The sequence below is a fragment of the Notolepis coatsorum genome (assembly GCF_963971535.1).
Source record: "Notolepis coatsorum genome assembly, chromosome: 12".
Lineage (NCBI taxonomy): Eukaryota > Metazoa > Chordata > Actinopteri > Aulopiformes > Paralepididae > Notolepis > Notolepis coatsorum.
The window spans coordinates 8,409,381-8,429,380 of NC_140176.1; the positions used below are offsets into that span (position 1 = coordinate 8,409,381).

At 43.7% G+C, this 20,000-nt stretch overlaps 1 protein-coding gene across 1 annotated transcript in view; it reads right to left on the bottom strand.

Annotated features, from left to right (window-relative positions):
* LOC311237595 (voltage-gated inwardly rectifying potassium channel KCNH6-like) overlaps positions 1-20,000 on the bottom strand; it is a gene marked incomplete at both ends in the record, with an annotated part of 60,088 nt that overhangs the window by 24,103 nt on the left and 15,985 nt on the right. The window contains 6 exons of the mRNA XM_084325536.1: positions 659-852; positions 3,537-3,789; positions 4,882-5,081; positions 10,760-10,900; positions 11,960-12,054; positions 12,772-12,926. Coding sequence (XP_084181662.1) covers positions 659-852; positions 3,537-3,789; positions 4,882-5,081; positions 10,760-10,900; positions 11,960-12,054; positions 12,772-12,926 — 1,038 coding nt within the window. The remainder of the gene's footprint in view (positions 1-658; positions 853-3,536; positions 3,790-4,881; positions 5,082-10,759; positions 10,901-11,959; positions 12,055-12,771; positions 12,927-20,000) is intronic.

Consider the following 20,000-nt stretch of genomic DNA (forward strand, 5'->3'; position numbering starts at 1 on the left):
CTAGTTTGCAGCCGGCTAGCTCTCTACTGAATTCTCTCCATAGCGAGCTTAAGGGATGTAATAGTGTTTGTCAATTCAAAAATAATTATAAAAAAATTATATTTAGTCCGTATGAAAGTCAAATGTGATCTGAATAGTGAGATATTTTAATTTTTTTCTTTTAATAATAATAATAATAATAATAATTATTATTATTATTATTATTATTATTATTATTATTATTATTATTATTATTATTATTATTATTATTTATTATTATTATTATTATTATTATTATTATTATTATTATTATTATTATTATTATTATTATTATTATTATTATTATTATTATATATTATCTAATTTTTTTCTTGTTTAAACTGTGGATTGTTTGTTTCTTTGTATATGGTATAAATGATTATTTTGTGTAAATTAGGTTGTACGCCGACCATCAAGTGATACTTGTTTAGTTTAGGAATAAGAATAAGGAATAAGTTTAACTATAATAATTATTCTTCTTCCTGCTCCTTTTGCCCATGGTATGGTATTTATGATTTTGTATGAAAAACTCTATGATTGTATTGTTTCCATGTGGCAAATAAAACTCTGAATCTGAACCTGAATCTGAATGCACAGAGAAGAAAAGTATCCATCTCCTTGTCCGACTCTGTTCACTCACGTCTCGCAGGTTGAAGGTGATCTCCAGGTTCAGCCAGAAGTGGTCCGAGAACTCGGGGTACATGTCCAGCACCTCCAGCACGTCCTCTCTGTGGATCTTGTGGAGGTCGCAGTAGGTCAGCGCCCTGACGTCAGCGTTGGACTTCCCCGGCCTGGCATACAGGTTGATGGGCTCGCCGAAGATGTCGTTCTTCCCTGGAGAGACACACAAAGAACCAAATCTATACGCGTTAAGGGCTGGACCAATTCCCAACCGTATTTGTGTGTCAAGGACCCCCCCCCCCACATTGATACACATTAGGCATTTCATGTACACACCTGTCTGTGATTTCTGTCTATAGACCCTGTTACGGTTCTACTTCTGGTTCTAGTCACATTGATGGGTCCATGATTGGCTTGTCAGTCTGGGTAAGGCTGTTTGGTGTTTGGAGATTTTTGGTTCGGTGAGTTTTGGAGATATATATACCATGTCCAATACAATGGAGTTGAATGGTGTTTGGCTTGTGGCGCTCAAAACGCCAGAAATACAGTTGGAAAAACTATTTTCCAGAAATCATGACACGGTTACTCTAGAATCTAGATAATCCATATACCTCATTGTGAACAACTGTCCTCTCAGCGGTACACCTTCCTTCAGGCACGTGCACACATAGAGCCCAAGGGGTGTTCGAGCACCTGCCCTTTTGTGCCTCATAAAAAAAGTGCCCCAAAAAATATTTTTTAATTTCTTTTTTTACCATTGCACATATAGACTGCCCTTCCAACTGAAAAATGTCAGGATAGAATCTAAATATTAGGCAAAGAGAGAGAGATGCCCCATATTCCATTGCAGTTTGCACGGCCTCCTCAGCGTGCCTCTCCGCGGACCTATATATTTTATGCATAGCATGGGTGGTGATGATGATGATGATGATAGAAACCGCTGTGGCGCATACAGTTGAATGCTGGTATTATTCTCACTGAGGGACACGACGAAGTCAAGTCCGATGGGATTTGGGAATCTCAAATACAAATCGGGATTGGAATAAAAAATGCATTTATATTAAACAATACAGAATATACAGCACTTCTTGGGGTCTGTAGGGTAAGCACTTATTCCCTCCCCCCTGAACATTTATGGAGATGTATGGGCCTTTTAAGTCAGTGATAAAAGTGTCTTTCAAGGATAAGTGAGCTCCTGCACTGATTATTATAGTTCAATATTCAATATTTGATCACCAAAACCCCCAAAAAGCATAAAAAGGGGGCCCTCCCGCCCAAAAAAGGACCCCAAAAATCGGTTTGCGTGATACTATACACACACTCGCTTCGCACACATTCAGGTATAGCGCCCTTTTCAGCCTTTGAGCACCTGCCCCTCTAAAATCCACGTCCCTGCCTTCCTTCCTCAATAACCGAAACATCAGTTCACAAGACAGCACAAGAACAGTATAGGAGTAGGACTCCACGTCCACCACTAGATGGCAGTAGTACCATAGCTAATGCACTAGTTGCTGTTGGAAAGCGAGGCTCACACAGTGCCCTGAACTATAACACTGTTATTATGAGGTTTCTCCCAGAGGATCAGAGGAATCCTCAGGTCAATTTGGAATCAAGATGGTTTTTACCTTTATTTACACATGATATGTTCACTGAGCAAGTTTGCTTCTTTTTCACACGCACACCTACACACACACACACACACACACACACACACACACACACACACGCCCACACACGCACACGCACACGCACACGCACACACACACACACACACACACACACACACACACACACGCCCACACACACACACGCACACGCACACGCACACACACACACACACACGCACACGCACACGCACACACACCTACACACACACACACACACACACACACACACACACACACACACACACACACACACACACACACACCACACACACACACACACACACACACACACACACACACACACACACACACACACACACACACACACACACACACACACACGGTCTCCTGAGTTTGCTGTGAACAGGGTAAATCTGCATTCCGCTATATTTTTTGACCTCCAAAAGTCCTTAAAGCTCGAGACTCTCCCTCTGTTGCGGAGATGGAAACCTTGTTCTCCAACCTTTATCAATCAAGTTGCACGTGTTTTAATTGTATTATCCTTGTTTTTTTTTGCCTCGCCTTGCCATTTTTATTTTTTTTTCTTATATTTTTCCCCCTACATTTTCCTCAGATGTTAGGACTCTTAATAATAAACACTGTTAGGACTATCTGACTCTTAATAATAAACACTGTTAGGACTATAAACACTGTTAGGACTATCTGACTTTTTTTTTTTTTTTTTTTTTTTCCTCCATTTTCCTCCGATTTTCTCCCATCCCAATGTTAGTCGTATGCCAATTCCCAGTCCCCTTCCTGGTCGCTGCGCACTTACCCCCCACAGTCAGATCATCTGGGAGAGTGGAGGCTACCACGTGCTTCCTCCGACACACGTCTAGCCAATCAACCGCTTCTTTTCACCTGGCAGCGCGGATCCTCCCTGAGAGGGCGTAGCGTGTGGAAGGATCACAATATCCCCCTCAGGTCCTATCCGCGCTTAGCAGGCGCCCCGACCGAACTGTAGGAGTCGCTGTTTACAACGACCCGGACCCACCCCGCCAGCTTCTCCCACCCTCTAATACAGCCAATTGTATTAGTGCAGACGGCCAGCCAAGCTGGTGACAACCCCGGAGCTGTGAGCTGGATTCGAACAGGTGAATCCAGCTCACAGCTCCGGGGTTGGTGACGAACGCAATTTCCGCAACGCCACCTAACCGCCCTTCGCCTTGTCATCTTAAAAAATACAAATAATTATTGTTATGATTTTATATGCTCCCCCCCCCCTCCTACCCAAGATGGCCACCACCACGTCCCCTCTCAGGATCTCGATGGAGCCCCGGGAGATGAAGTAGATGGCGGTCAGCACGTCCCCGGCGTGCACCAGCGTGTCCCCGGGCGGGGCGTGGGTGGTCTTGAACTTCATGGCCAGCGCCCGCAGGCAGCCCTTGGTGGAGCCTTTAAAGGCCTTGCAGTTCTGGAGCAGAGTCCGGTTCAGGTGGAGGCAGATATCTGCCTGCAGGCACTCTGGGAACCCTTTCAGTACCTGGAGAGAGAGGGGGGAGGGGGGGGGGAGAGGGGAGGGGGGGGAGGGGGGGGAGAGAGGGAGAGAGAGGGGAGGGGGGAGAGGGAGGGAGAGGGGGGAGAGAGAGAGGGGAGGGGGAGAGAGAGAGGGGAGGGGGTTAGGGGGGAGAGAAAGAGAGGGGGGGAGAGGGGAGGGGAGAGAGAGAGAGGGGAGGGAGAGGGAGAGAGGGAGGGAGAGGGGAGGGAGGGGGGGGAGGGGGGTAGGGGAGAGAAAGAGAGGGAGAGAGAGGGGGGAGAGGGTGGGAGAGAGAGAGGGGGAGAGAGAAAGAGGGAGAGAGAGAGAGAGAGAGAGAGAGAGAGAGGGAGAGAGAGAGAGAGAGAGAGAGAGAGAGAGAGAGAGAGAGAGAGAGAGAGAGAGAGAGAGAGAGAGAGAGTGAGAGAGAGAGAGAGGAAGAGACAGAGCATATTAGCATTGATGTATGGTGGTTATGAAGATGATGATGGTGATGATGATGATGATGATGATGAAATAATGATAATAAATAAAATACCAAACTATCAAATAACAAAATAAAACTCTCCGCTCTCTCTTTCCATCTCTCTCTGATCTCGCTTTCTATCTCTCTGCTCTCTCTTTCTATTTCTCTCTCCGCTCTCTCTTTCTCTCTCACACGCACGCACGCACGCACACACACACACACACACACACACACACACACACACACACACACACACACACACACACACACACACACACACACACACACACACACACACACACACACACACACACACACACACACACACACACACACACACACACACACACACACACACACACACACACACACACGTGTGAATGTGTGTGTGTGCGATATGACTCACAGTATTTACCTTGATACTGCAGTGTGTGTGTGTGTGTGTGTGTGTGTGTGTGTGTGTGTGTGTGTGTGTGTGTTAGTTGATGTGTGTCTATATACAGGTGTGTATATATATAACAGTGATATAACAGATTTCAATATAGGAGCATCAGTATGTAGGGACCACTCCATATCTGTGTATATGACTGTGTGTGTGTGTGTGAGGTGTATCCCATCACTGTTCTTATACCCACAGCGTTCATGTCGATCCCGTTGGTGTAGGACCAGGCGTGTTGGAAGTACTCCTCCAGCCTCTGCCTCAGAGGGTTGGGGATCTGGTGGAACCGGATGAACTCCCGGACCCGCAGCATCTGGGTGTGGTACCGCGCCGTGCCCGAGTACAGCCTCTGGATGATGGCCGAGACGTTACCGAAGATACTGGCGTACATCAGTGCTAGAGAGAGAGAGGGGGGGAGAGGGGGGGAGAGGGGGGATGGAGCGAGAGAGAGAGAGAGAGGACATTTAATCGTCTTTAACCTCTTAAGCGGCCCGATGGGTCCGGTACCGGTCCCAAAATGACATCGCGTCATAAATCAATCTGTCTCTAGACTGTATGACATAATGTTCGTTTTTTCTTTTCTTCAAATGTATCCAACAGTAAACATCCTAACCATGTCACAACTACAGCAGGCATAGTGTATATTTTCAGCAATATGTTTGTTTACCAATAGGTTAAAGTGTTATTAAAATGAAATATGAGTTTAGGAATTGTATTCAATAGATTGCGAATTTCGACCGGAAATAAATCGGCCATTTTGCTGTAGTCATTATGATGAAGGAAAGACAGGGCTTTCAATGAGCGTTGAAATAAAAAAAAAAACGACATCTCCTAGGGTTCTCCAGCTTTCTGGAATCAAATGACTTCCTGATAATTATTTTTTATTTCTCTTATTTCTCGGGATTATATACCAATAAACTCAGAGGCGTCTGCCCAAAGATAGAGCTAGATAAAGCTAGCAAAGAGTTGTATTGAAGACACTATGCTGTGGATGGATGGATCTCTGGATGTTTGCTTACCGCTCACACAGAAGTGAGGAGGATGCAGTCATCACTATGCTTCATGGCATCTATATACCAACACCTGGAGAACCCCAGGCAAATATTGTGTTTGTTGATTTTAGGAGTTGCTTTCATTACAATCCAACCTCATATACTGGCCAGGAAACTGACAGAGCTGCAGGTGAGCACCGATCTCATTCTGTGCATTATTGATTTTCTTTTATCCAAGATCCCAACAGGTCAGGGGTCAACTCAACGCTCTGTATACTAATGACTGTACGGCGGACAACCCAGAAAAGGGTGACTGAGTATAAATACCTTGGGTTGGAGATTGACGACCAACTGAAGTTCACCCAGATTCAGATAAACTTGAATCGCCATTTATGTTAAAAACACATAGGAACGTAATATGGCATTGACAAGTACAGTGCATAAACTCTTTTCACAGGTACAACGAGTGCAAAACAGGACAAAACAGTGATACAACAAGACAATAAAGTGAAATGGCTAGTAAATCTGTTGGTATGGCAGTGCAAGAAAATAGAGTTTAAAATGTGCTCAGTCAAAATACAGCAAACCTCAACAGCGTTATTTCCTAATGGAACTATTCTATAAATCTGTTCTCTCCTGCTTCACGGGATAAAGATAAAGCGCTTTGCAGACTCCTTCTGCACAATGAGCTCCCAAGCAGAGCAAAGGGACTTGTATCTTATTACACACCACTGAGGAGGGACACCTGACTCTTGAGTCTCTACAGGTGCACAGGAACATGGCCGTAATAAACTGACATTCATGTATGTACTGTATGTTGATGTTTCTTAAATCTTTGTATGGTTTGATGTAGCCAAATTAATGTCCCCACTGTGGGATAATAACTAACTAACTAACTTATAGTATTTGAGATTGAAATTGAGACTTAAACCAATCGGAATATGTTGTTTCTTTACACATATGTTGGATTATGAATATGTCTTTATAGCGACAAATGAATGACTAATTCGGTCAGAAAGCAGTAACACAACAGTTGCAATGTTGTGTTACTGCTTCTCGGCATAAGCCCCAATAAGACCGTCACCAGAGCTCAGCGATGCCGCTCGCGTGAGCATATTCTCCCCGCTGGTGATCGCAGGACGGAGGGTCGCGGACCAGCCTGGCAGCATAGCTATAAAGACATATTCATAATCCAACATATGTGTAAAGAAACAACATATTCCGATTGGAAGGACTCCCATCTCCTCCTTCCTGCTCGCGTCTCACACAGGGACAGGGCTGAGCTGTGCACGGCTTTGCTCTCACTCGAGTGAGGAGGAGCGGAAGACCGCTGGTTCTCCAACATACAGCGGTGTGCTCTTCAGAATGTACCGGGAGAAACGTTTACTGTACCCCGCAGACATAATAAGCATATAAGCAGTGCTTACTAACGTTATTAGTTACGTTATTTCTGACCGAATTAGTCATTAATTTGTCTAGCACAGTCTCTAACAGTGTAACAGTAAGAAGCATTTTGGATAAAAGTATTCTGTACTTCTGTATGACAACAATGTATGCCTTTCAAATGTTAAATGATAAATGATTAAATGATACACAGCGAAATCTACGCTCTCTCATCCTGCTTTCGCCAACGGCAGCGATGTGAAAGGCGAAGTGAACTCCAGCAGTAGCGCGCTTGCCGCTGCGGCTGCCGCGGGGGCGTGCCACGCGCGTCACGTGGCCGTCTTGGCCAATCAGGCCTACCCCGGAAATGGAAACGGTTGCGGAACTGATACAGGCGCCCTGGGCAGTCAGTTCTACGCCCCTGTATATGGAGCCATATGCCTCAATAATATACATACTGTACACTTAACCAAGTATATATCCACCATAATGAGCATTAATTCAGAGTTATCACTATATTCATACACAGCTCCATCTCCTCAAAATTGATATTACTAGTATTAATATTAGCATGCTACATTTGCCTTGCTAAAACAAAGACATACGAGGTCATTAATATTGATGAAGAAACCAATAATAAAAAAAATACATAAGGATATGAAAAAATATACATTTATATAATTATATATATATATATTATATATAAAATTATATATAATTAATAATTATATAATATATAATTATATATATAATTATTTTGGATCATTTAAATATATAGTATTTTAGGCTCACAGTGAATCCAAAAGTATACTTACCTCGTCTACTACCACTACTCCACTGTTGTGTTCTACCGCTATACTATTATACTGATTACAAAATCAATCAAAAGCATAAGCATTTACATGCCATAAATTCTTCAACTTATCGAGGTTCCAATATTATGGGATGCCATGATTAAGCCTCAACGTCATCGTTCACTTACAGCATTAAGTGAACATGACTGTTAATTAAATGACTATTACATCATGGTGTAATGATTACAACAAGTGTGTTTGACCGACATGTCAGCGTGCTGCTCGTCATGCTGTCAGCTGAGACCACAGAAGACCACGGAGGAGATTACTTCACGGAGAGCGAGCCTGGATGATAAGCATATTCATATTGAAAGGGATATTACTATCACCCCCCCCCCCCCCCCCCCCCCCCAGCCGACAGGGCTGAGTGAGGAATCATTAGCCGCCGTCGTTTTAGAACGGATGAGGGCAGCTGAGGCTCTGTGACCCGCCCTGTCAGTTAGAGAAGCAATAATTAAGTTCGTTTGTACCAAGATGAAAACCTGGTGACTGGTCTTATATACGTTCCTGTTGCTGCAGCACTGACACAATCAGAATTGTCATAATCGAGTGACTGATGAGAGACCAATGTGATGCCTATTTAACCCTTTCACTACCACACTACCAAAGGGTTAACCCTTTCACTGCAACAATACAGAAGGTTAACCCTTTCACTGCGACAATACAGACGGTTAACCCTTTCACTGCCACACGACAAATGATTAACCCGTTCACTGAAACAATACAGAAGGTTAACCCTTTCACTGCCACATATGTAAATATGTTAATTATTGTCCGACAGTATTATTTCCCTCGCTGTGTCAAAAAACGACAGTTGTGTCGGAGGGGAGTGGCTAAGTACAGTTGTGTCGGAGGGGAGTGGCTAAGTACAGTTGTGTCGGAGGGGAGTGGCTAAGTACAGTTGTGTCGGAGGGGAGTGGCTAAGTACAGTTGTGTCGGAGGGGAGTGGCTAAGTACAGTTGTGTCGGAGGGGAGTGGCTAAGTACAGTTGTGTCGGAGGGGAGTGGCTAAGTACAGTTGTGTCGGAGGGGAGTGGCTAAGTACAGTTGTGTCGGAGGGGAGTGGCTAAGTACAGTTGTGTCGGAGGGGAGTGGCTAAGTACAGTTGTGTCGGAGGGGAGTGGCTAAGTACAGTTGTGTCGGAGGGGAGTGGCTAAGTACAGTTGTGTCGGAGGGGAGTGGCTAAGTACAGTTGTGTCGGAGGGGAGTGGCTAAGTACAGTTGTGTCGGAGGGGAGTGGCTAAGTACAGTTGTGTCGGAGGGGAGTGGCTAAGTACAGTTGTGTCGGAGGGGAGTGGCTAAGTACAGTTGTGTCGGAGGGGAGTGGCTAAGTACAGTTGTGTCGGAGGGGAGTGGCTAAGTACAGTTGTGTCGGAGGGGAGTGGCTAAGTACAGTTGTGTCGGAGGGGAGTGGCTAAGTACAGTTGTGTCGGAGGGGAGTGGCTAAGTACAGTTGTGTCGGAGGGGAGTGGCTAAGTACAGTTGTGTCGGAGGGGAGTGGCTAAGTACAGTTGTGTCGGAGGGGAGTGGCTAAGTACTTTCGGTCTCACGTGTCGGAGACGGAGACGCAGAAATGACAGCTGGCACTAGAATCCATTCCGAGACAACGGACCCAGTACTGTGTTGGAGGTGTGAAAATATGCTGAGAAACATTCATATCTTTGGAACCGTTTGTGTTAACTATCAACACAGCTGTGTCTGTGAAAGACTAGTATGGCTCGAACAGGAAGCCTTTGATCCAGGAAAATAGAGTTAATTTAGAATTATCTAGTCATTATGTAAATAAGTTAGAGGACGGACTTAGTTCCGATTTGACAATATCCAGCAATAGTTTACACCCACTTAGAATGAGTTGACGAATGAGAGGACAAGGAGGAACTCAGAGTGAGGAGAGAGATATACTGATATACAGACAGATATGCATGTGTGTTAGTTATTGATGGAAGACGGAGGATCGTGACTTAACTTGTAATTGAACCTTTTTGTAATAAAGTCGATTGAAAACTTAGAAGTAGTCCAGCTCCAATCGTCTGTGAAGAGACATCACCTTAACCTCATTGGACCTCACGGCGGGTGCACGACGCAATCCACAAGATGCCTGGTTGATATCTGACGGGGCCCAAGCTCTTCCCATAGCAACAGAGATCCACTGAAAAGGTCTATCCTCTTAACGTGCAACGGCCCGGCCCCGGGCCCTCTTGAGGACAATTTGCCCACTTTGGCGAACTCTAGCGGCTCGGGTGTGCATATCTTTTAATACAATATATATATCGAATTAAAGTCCTATTTGTTGACTGTCGATTGTTTCAGGTGACAAAATCCGTTCAGCGGTTCTCGAGTTACATGCCGATATGTGAGGCGTGCGCCAAAGTACATGGCACAGTTTTATTTCTTCCGAATACCACCCGCTACTCCCGGAGCTCTAGCTCCGTTAATCATTTGGTGATCTCAAAAATCACTAATTTCTCAACGGATTTTTATGAAATTTGGACATGTACTATACAAGACTTCAGGCTATGGACCCAGGGTGTTTTTTCAGCCATACCAATTTTTTGTGATATACTACAGTACTTCTGGATATTGCAACTACTACAGAAAAACGTGAGTAACACGTTTTTCTACAACTCAAGTTCAGACCTATGGTACTCTATTTCATTAGCACTAAAAGTGAATTTTCTTTATTGTATCAGAACCTGCCGAATGTTATCTTTAAGAAGAGACCAGGCTCATGCATGTGATATACGTATAAAGTATAGTATTTTGGTTTGCAAAAAGAGTATGCAGTCCTCAAACACTAAAACTAAAATGGCCACTTTTGGGGGTGCCTGTTAAGAGGCTCCACTTACAGCCTATGAGCATGACGCAGATGGAGAAGATCTTCTCGGAGTTGGTGTTGGGGGAGACGTTCCCGAAGCCCACGCTGGTCAGACTGCTGAAGGTGAAGTAGAGCGCCGTCACGTACTTGTCCTTGATGGAAGGTCCAGAGCCTGAGGGGGGGGGTCACAGAACCACAGTCACAAGAGAAGAAATAATACAGTATGTATTAGGGATGTCCCGATAAAAATTTTTTGCTCCCGATCTGATCCCGATCATGTGATTTTGAGTATCTACCGATACCGATCTTTCCCGATCCGATCCAAAAAATTATAATTTTGTTTTCTCCCATCCCAATTTCTCACATTACATTCACCCTGAATGTTGACGTTATCCAGGTGAAAACTTCATTCAAGCGAGGCATTGCAACCGGAGTAATCTAAAAACTCCGCCTCCAAACTGCTGCTTCATGAGAACAATGGCGCCATCGTCTGTAAAAATCAGGTGACTGCAAGTTCTGCAACTAGTGGATGTCCCTCATCCTTGACATAAATCATTTGATGTATAATTAAATCAAAGGAAATGCGTTTGTTTTGGCAAAATTCTTCTGCTCTGTGTGACAATAAATAAATGAATGATGATATGCAATTTAAAACCAAAACGCAGGCCTCAGTATGAGTTTAAGACGTGATTTTTTTAAATAAAAAAATCACGTGATCGGCCCCCGATAAAATTTATTTATATAGCACATTTAAACATGACACTTGTCAACCAAAGTGCTTCACATAGGATGCTTGGTTCATACACATACAGCTCATTATAGTAATATTCCACAATTATTACAGTTGATAGTAATAATGGCACACATACATTCACACCAACATGCACATTTGTTGATACATGCAGGACTAGTCTTGAGACAGACGTATGGGTATCTCTGCTGCCATGTTAGGCGCGGAACACCCGCACGGGGGGGGGGGGGGGGGGGGGGTATTGGGAGGGCGAGACATCATCCCCCCCAGGATACAGTACGTATATTTATATTTCATTGTGCCTACAGTCTATATACAGTATGTACATGTGTAAATAGCCGGTTACATGCATATATCGGTGTATATAATATATTGTATGTTGGCCTTTCCTTTTCTTTCTCATTATCTTTTCTTTGCCCCAGAGTCAATGCAGTGTTTCCAGAAAGACAACATTGCTGAGCAGTATTCTTCCATCCCCACCTTTAATGGAGTCGTTGTATTGTTTCCCCAGCTGGTCCCCGAGCGAGTGGAGCCAGCCGATAGAGCCGTTCCTCTCCACGTTCCCGATGGCGTACCTGGGAACCACACAGGTATCAGCAATCATTTTCAAACAAGGACAAATAGAGTCATACTGTGTAGATGCCAAGCGCTTTACACAAAGTGCATTTCCTGTGAGCGGCCACTAGGGGCAGAGCGGCTAACCCATACCTGTCAACGTTAGACTGTGAAAAAGATCAGATATATATTTGTATATAGCCCTACCCCAACACTACAGATTAATAGAAAAAAACAGTAACTTTTTATAATTTTTTAGTTCATAGCTCACAATAAACTTCTTAAGACTAAATGTGCCATAAAATATTCCCCATGAATTGTAGCAAATAAATCTTTAATATTTATGCTAAGTCCAATTTACATCACAACTGCAACTCAACTGCAAATATTATGCTAGTTACATTGTTTCTTATGTGTGAGAGAGAGAGAGAGAGAGAGAGAGAGAGAGAGAGAGAGAGAGAGTGAGAGAGAGAGAGAGAGCGAGAGAGAGAGAGAGAGAGAGAGAGAGAGAGAGAGAGAGAGAGAGAGAGAGAGAGAGAGAGAGACTGTCTTGGTCTAATCAATACTAATAGTGTGTTATAGTCTAATCAATAGTCTAATCAATAATAATACTGTGTTATAGTCTAATCAATACTAATGCTGTGTTATAGTCTAATCAATACTGATACTGTGTTATAGTCTAATCAATAATAATACTGTTATAGTCAATGCTGTGTAATGCTCCAGTAATAACATACCAGATACAGGCCAGCCAGTGAGCGATGAGGGCGAAGGTACACATGAGGAGGAAGAGGACGGCTGCCCCGTACTCAGAGTATCGGTCCAACTTCCTGGCCACCCGGACCAATCGCAGGAGCCGGGCCGTCTTCAGCAGGCCAATCAGAGTGGTCGTCTGGTGGGAGTGATGGTAGAGGGATGGAGCGGGGGATAAATAAAATTAGAAAAGGGGGTGATGGTGGGGAGAGAAAGAGAGTGAGAGAGAGAGAGAGAGAGAGAGAGAGAGAGAGAGAGAGAGAGAGAGAGAGAGAGACACGCAGAGATTGAAACAAAAGAGAGAAAGACAGAGACGAATAGCGCAATATCAAGTCAAGTCAAGTCAAGAGTTTTAATTGTCACGGCATACAGGTATACAATGAAATGCGGGTGGTCTTGCCCGCAACGATGTGCAATACAGTGGTACAACATATAATAGAATAAAAAAATGAAAAAAACAACATTGTGCAGTAAACAGGTAACAGGTAACATGGAGTGACATCTCGGTATCTGTACATAGTTATTTACAGAGCATATGGGACATGCTAGTTAGCTTTGGTAGTGCAATACACTGTTCCTGTTATTCTAATTTAAAGTGTCCTTTCCTTTGGCCATAAGTGTGCGTGTGTGCGACATGAGTGTGTGCCCGCTCATGTTAAAGTGTTAAGTGGCTGCTAGTGTGTGAGCGTGCACAGCGTGCGTGTTGTGTGTGTGTTCATGTGTGCTTGTGTGTGGATAGTTCAATGTTCTGAGCACTCAATGTTCATTGTTCATGGCTCTGATGGCCTGAGGGAAGAAGCTGAGCCTAAGCCGCTCTGTCCTAGTAGCTGGGGTTCGCAGGCGTCTGCCTGACCTCAGCAGCTGAAACAGGCTGTTATTGGGGTGGTGAGGGTCTTTCATTATCCTGCAGGCTCTGGATTTGCACCTCTTGTTGTATAGAACCTGCAGGGGGGGTAGTGCAATACCCGTGGTACGCTCGGCTGAGCGCACCACTCTCTGTAGGGCCTTCTTGTCCTGTGCCGTGCTGTTTCCATACCAGGCAGTGATGTTTCCGGTCAGGATGCTCTCTACAGCTCCTGAGTAGAAGGACTGGAGTATCTTCCCCGATACGCTGAACTTCCTTAACTGTCTCAGGTGGTAGAGGCGCTGTTTCGCCTTCTTTACTACTGTGTCTATGTGTGTTGACCATGTCAGGTCCTCTAAGATGTGGACCCCCAGGTACTTAAATATAGATACAGTATAGACCTTTTCAGAAGTATTCCATTGCTATTCCGTTGCTAAGGGAACAGCTTTGGCTCCGGGTCACTTCCTGTCAGCTACTGTATCTGCAAACATTGCAGCAGGAAATAGACTGTCTGGGGCCCATTTATAATGTTTATGTTGTCAAGTTAGAAAAGGTCTAAGTTAGCCTCATATGATAATTACCTAAGAATTTTGTTTGCCAAATCGAGTTTTCTGCCTAACTGTACTCTCCTCACACTCCTCACAAAAAATGCCTAAGTCACCTTATTTGGTTACGCAATGGTTGTTGTGTTTTTGTATTTTTGCAAACTTGTTGATACACCTTATGGAACTTATTTTCTAAATATAAATAAAAAACAGTTTTTTCTTCTTTTACAAAAATCTTGAAAAATGCCTTAGGCAATTATCGTATGAGGCTAACGGTAATCAGGGGTGGAAAGAGTACTGAAATATATTACTCGAGTACAAGTACTGTTACTAAGAGTACTTGTCTAGAAAATAGAGTAAAAGAGTAGCACTCCAAGAAAATAGGTACATACACCTACAGTGCCGTTTAGCCTAGGCATTGTCCAACTAACACCTCTCCCGAAGGCTAACCGGCACTGTCCGCTTCCATTCATTGTGCTAAGCTAGGCTAACGTGCAGCCAGATAGCTTTCTACTGAACGCACGGAGAGGAAACTGGTATCTATCTTCGTGTCTCTCTCTGGAGAAGACGATACGCTAATTTCCCAAAATGTTGGCGTGTTCCTTTAATGTTTTTAGTTTTATGAGAATAGCTCCACCATGAAGCCAGATGACTCCGAACCTTACAGGCCTCCTTGCCCTCTCTCTCTCTCTCTCTGTCCCTCTTTCTCTCCCTCACTCTCTCTCTCTTTCCCCCTCTCCCCCCTCTCTCCCTCCCTATCTCCCTCCCTTTCCCTCTTTCTTGCTTTCCCCCTTCCCCCCTCTCTCCCTCCCTATCTCTCTCTTTCCCTCTTTCTCTCTCCCCCCTCCCTCCCTCCCTTTATCTCTCCACTCCTCTCTCTCTTCTCTGTTACCGTTTCAGCAAAACTTTCCATTTCTTAGCCGCAGGCACCAATTCTCTCTTCATAAAACTCCAACTCTATAATATATAAGCCCCTCTTCCACTCTCTTCCTCCACCTCCCTCCCCCCTCCATCCATCTTTCCATACTTCATTTCCCCTCCATTGTAGTAAAGCAGCAGGTCAAAGGGTCAAGGCTAATATCACATTTACATAGAGAACATAGCTCCCCAAGGCAGGAGAGAGGGAGAGAGCTCGACCGGTAACCCAAAGCCAAATTGATGTCACTCTCTTCCCAATTATATTTGATTGATTGATTGATTGATTGATTGATTGATTGATTTATTGATTGATTTGATGTTTGTAATTGAAATTTAAACAAACGTATTACCATAAAACTATATACAATTTGATAAAAAAAATAACAACCTTAAAAGATAATACAATAAAAGAAACAATCCTCAAAGAACTAACATTTTTTAAGTACTTTAAAACCATAAGAACTGTCTAAAATAAAAAATAAAATACATGGGTATTACCCTGAGGTATTTTCATTCATAAACCAGAGTAAAAATAATGTCCCCCGCCATACAGCTCTTAAATTATAGGAACAATGTTGTAGGAGCTCCCTCTGGTGGAGTAATTGTGCATATCACTGACCTTGACGAAGTAAGTTTGACGATTAGGGACAGCGCTGTGCATAATCTTATAGACTAAACACATCTTAATTAGTTTCACCCTGTCCTCCACTCTGAGCCATTTGAGGCTGGCGAAGTGGACAGGGAGAATGTGAGTCCTGGGATGGAGTGAAAGTAACCAGTTTGTCTAACCAGTTTGTTTAGCAGGGCCTGGGTAACTAATACCTGTGTACCAGGATGTACAGGCAGGGGTGCGTTGCTCATGGGACGGGGTTGCATGCCGTGCAACCGGCTCTGTGAGCAGAAGCACATGCACGCACATGCACGGATGTGCACGCGCGTGCACACAGGAATGCGCTGCACTCGACTGATGCGCCAACTCGCTAAGTACCCACCTGGCTACTTTGCATAACAATAGCGCAGGTCGTCAGGTGTGTTCAAATACGTTCTCAGATACATTCACAGAAAACGTGTGAATGAAATGTGTTACATTCCATTCGTAGAGGCAATTAGGCATTGTCTTTAGTCTGTGCATACGCAAGGGAACATTGAACAACGTGCTGTACAAGTCCCACAAAAAAAAATTATAATAATAATTTCTTCTGATCTCGAAGCTTCGAATTAAAATCGAATCTCGGCCACGAAGCTTCGAATTCCAAAAAAAAATTTGAAGGTCAGCCCTAGAGCTCATACAGGAGGAGATGGTGATTTACTGTATCGAATGCTTTCTGAAGGTCCAGCATGACCATCCCGCAATATTTACCAGCATCTACAGTACCTCCTGTCTAATGAAGTCATTTAGATAAAGCAGACAGGAATCCGTTGAATGTGATTTCCTGAAGCCGGATTGGAATTCATATAGTCGATTTTGTGATGATAAATAATTGTCTTTTATAGATGCTGGTAAAACAAGATTTCTATGAAAAATACTTTGTCCAGCCATATAACACATGCGGCCAAATCACGTCCTGACACCTGAGGAGACCAGAGCATGCATGGTGCATTCTCACCAGTGGGAGATGATACAGGGATGACAGAATATGGCTCATCCAGAAATCAAGGCTTAAGGCCCAACTATGTCTGTCCCGCTACGTTTGGTCGGGTTTAAATTATTTGTGCATTTGTTGGGCAGTGTTGACAATGTTTCCGACAGACAGGCCATTGTCTGTTATCAACTCTTGTTTCTGCAAACACAGGATTACATTAGGTTCTCATTTAAAAACAAACCAACGGACAGCAATACTTGTTGTTGCTGTTTTATCTCCGATTTGTGATGGATCACAAATCCCTTATGTTGGATTCCTTCATTTCTATTAAATATCATTGCACCATTCTCTGATGAGGTAAAGATGGTCTCTTAACATTGTGATACTTGTACGGTAGCATGTAGCGTGTAGCTTGCAGCACATATAGCGCGTAGCTTGTAGCATGTAGCGTGTAGCTTGTAGCATGTATAGCGTGTAGCTTGTAGCATGTAGCATGTAGCTTGTAGCATGTATAGCGTGTAGCCTGCAGCACATATAGCACATAGCTTGTAGCATGTAGCGTGTAGCTTGTAGCACGTATAGCGTGTAGCTTGTAGCATGTAGCGTGGAGGTTGTAGCACGTGTAGCTTGTAGCATGTAGCGTGTAGCTTGTAGCGCATGAGATGGTCCCCACGGCACCTGCTCCAGCTGTAGTTTACACAGAGCACCCAACGTTCTCCTATGTGGTGAAGTGAGTCAGACCCGCATTACGTTTTATTGTACACAGTTCACTTTTGTTTTCTATTGTTTACAAGCTGAATAAATGTCCTACTTCGTATAACCTCTACAGAGAAATCATTTTGTCATTTATTTTGTTTAAATATCCCATCCGGGTTCAAGGGACAGTTCGGATTTTTGGACATTAATTAAGTCGTATGAAATACTTATGTAGTGGAAACATAACATTTGTTTACTTGCCGAGTCCTGTGGTTGGAGTTCTGGCCGGGTGGTGAACTGGGAAGCTTTAGACAAACGGGAGAACCGGGGTCATGAAAACCAAATACATGTAGGCAAAGGGTTAACCACCTCCAAAACAAAACCCTGTTGCCCTCCAGCATTTGGAAACAGCTGATAGGCTGTGTTATCTGTGTAACAGCTCCAGCGTATAGTAATACACTGGCTTCTTCTCAAGGAATAAAAATAGTGATAGCAGAATCCAAGGTGCTGGAGGACAACGATTTAACATAGGGATGACCGGTTTTGTGTTAGAAACACAACCTGCACGTTGTGGTGTGGATTAAAACCTTTTTTGTTTCGGAAAACCATCCAGAACTCCAACCAGGGGACTTGGTAAGTAAGCTAAGAGCTTTACATCCACTAAACTTCTGCCAAGTATTCCACACAACTTAATGTCCAAAAAAATCTGAACTATCCCTTTAAGTTTCACTTTCGATTTTGACAAAGTTGTAATGAGTCTGACCTCCTTTGATTGACAGACAGCTTGTTAGATTTGGAGGGAGATAGCATAGACCAGGGGTGTCAGGCTCTTATTAGGTAGTGGGCTGCATGGATTCCTTCAAATGAGACCTCATGGGGGCTGGATTATATGGAATATGAATCATACATGGGTATATAGGCTGATTCATTATTGGAAATCATTCACGTAGACCTACGGTCTACGGATACTTGCACCAATCAATGAGAAATTGATGGCACATGAGAATAACACGAAATGTAAAATTACATAAAGAGAGAACAATAATTATGAAGAGTGCAGGTTATAGCTATAAAAACGCCAAATTTATGTCTAGAATAGCTGTACCAATCAATAAGAATAACAATGTAAAATTTGACAAAGTAAAAAAGAGCAAAAGTTCAACAAATAGCCTAAAATAAGTAACATAGAAAGCCTTTTTCCTATTCATACAACTCACAGTAATTACATATCATGTTTTAATCTCTGCGCCAGTATGGTTGTGTTAGAGAGTCTATTAGAGTTGGGTTGGCAGTGTTGTCGTGTGTTGTGTATGTTCCTTATTGTGAGTAAAGCCTGCCTCCCGAGTCCCGACCCAGTCCGTGTCTCAGTTCTATGTGCGTAACACTACCTCAACGTGCGCACGCAGGGTAATTCCTTCATTCATAATTCAGAAACCGTGGTTAATCCAGCTGCCCTGTGATCAGTTGATTACATTTTCACTTGCTGGTCGACACCTGACACCTTTTGCCTTTTACCAGTCTGTCGACATCAGGGACCAGTCTCAGTTCATAGCTGCGTCTCCCACGGAGCCAATTTAACTTGGAAAGCACAAATGCTATCATAGAACTGGCTTTCACTTTCCTCTCCGTGCAGAATTAGAAAAATATTTTTCTCCTAGAATAAAAGAGCCTCACATTGCGGACGGTTCTTTGGCTTTGATAGAATTCATAGTTTGGATAACAACATGCATAAGGCTTCTCGATGTAATATACAGTGGACATTCCAGAACTCTTGCTCTGGGCCTCAGCTTTCTCTCAAACGCTTTACAACCACAGACACCTGCTTCTTCCATGCCACTGGTTGGCACACGCTGACTGCGTGACTCCAGTCCACCCCCAGTCTGCTCCCCATTGCTGCACGTATCCGCTTCAAGGCCCTCGACCTAGCATACCGTGCAGCAAAGGGAACCGCTCCCGCCTACCTCCGGTCAATGGTCTCTAACTACACACCCTCAAGACCCCTACGCTCTGCATCTTCTGGCCGCCTCAGACCTACTCCTATCCAAGCTCCCGGAGGGTCATCAAAGACAAGCCGCCTATTCTCAGTCCTTGCCCCACAATGGTGGAATGAACTACCCATCCCAGTTAGGACAGCCAAATCCCGTCCAATCTTTCGCCGTCGACTAAAGACTCACTTCTTCAACCACTATCTGAAATGATTAAAAAAAGAAAAAAAAAATCTAACCCTGACTAACCTTACAATTGTCCTAATAAACTAACCTACACTGTAACACGCAACACTTGATGAACATTGTTACTCAGCTGATAGAGTTGTACCCTTCTTGCTGTTTTGTCGTACAGAACTTGTAAGTCGCTTTGGATAAAAGCGTCAGCTAAATGACTAAATGTAAATGTAAATGTAAATGTCCAGGGTCCCCGATGACGCTAGCGAACAAGTCATTACCCCTGGTAGATTCTGTCATTGGCATCAGCGCTGCAAGCTCAAAGATGCAATTATTCCTAATTTAGCTACATCAGTCACGCCTGTGCTTTTTCATCAATAGCAATAGAGAAGGCAATAAAGGGCTTAACTTTTAGTTGACTGTTCACATTTAGTTTTAGTGTAGTTTAGTTGACTGTTCAAATTT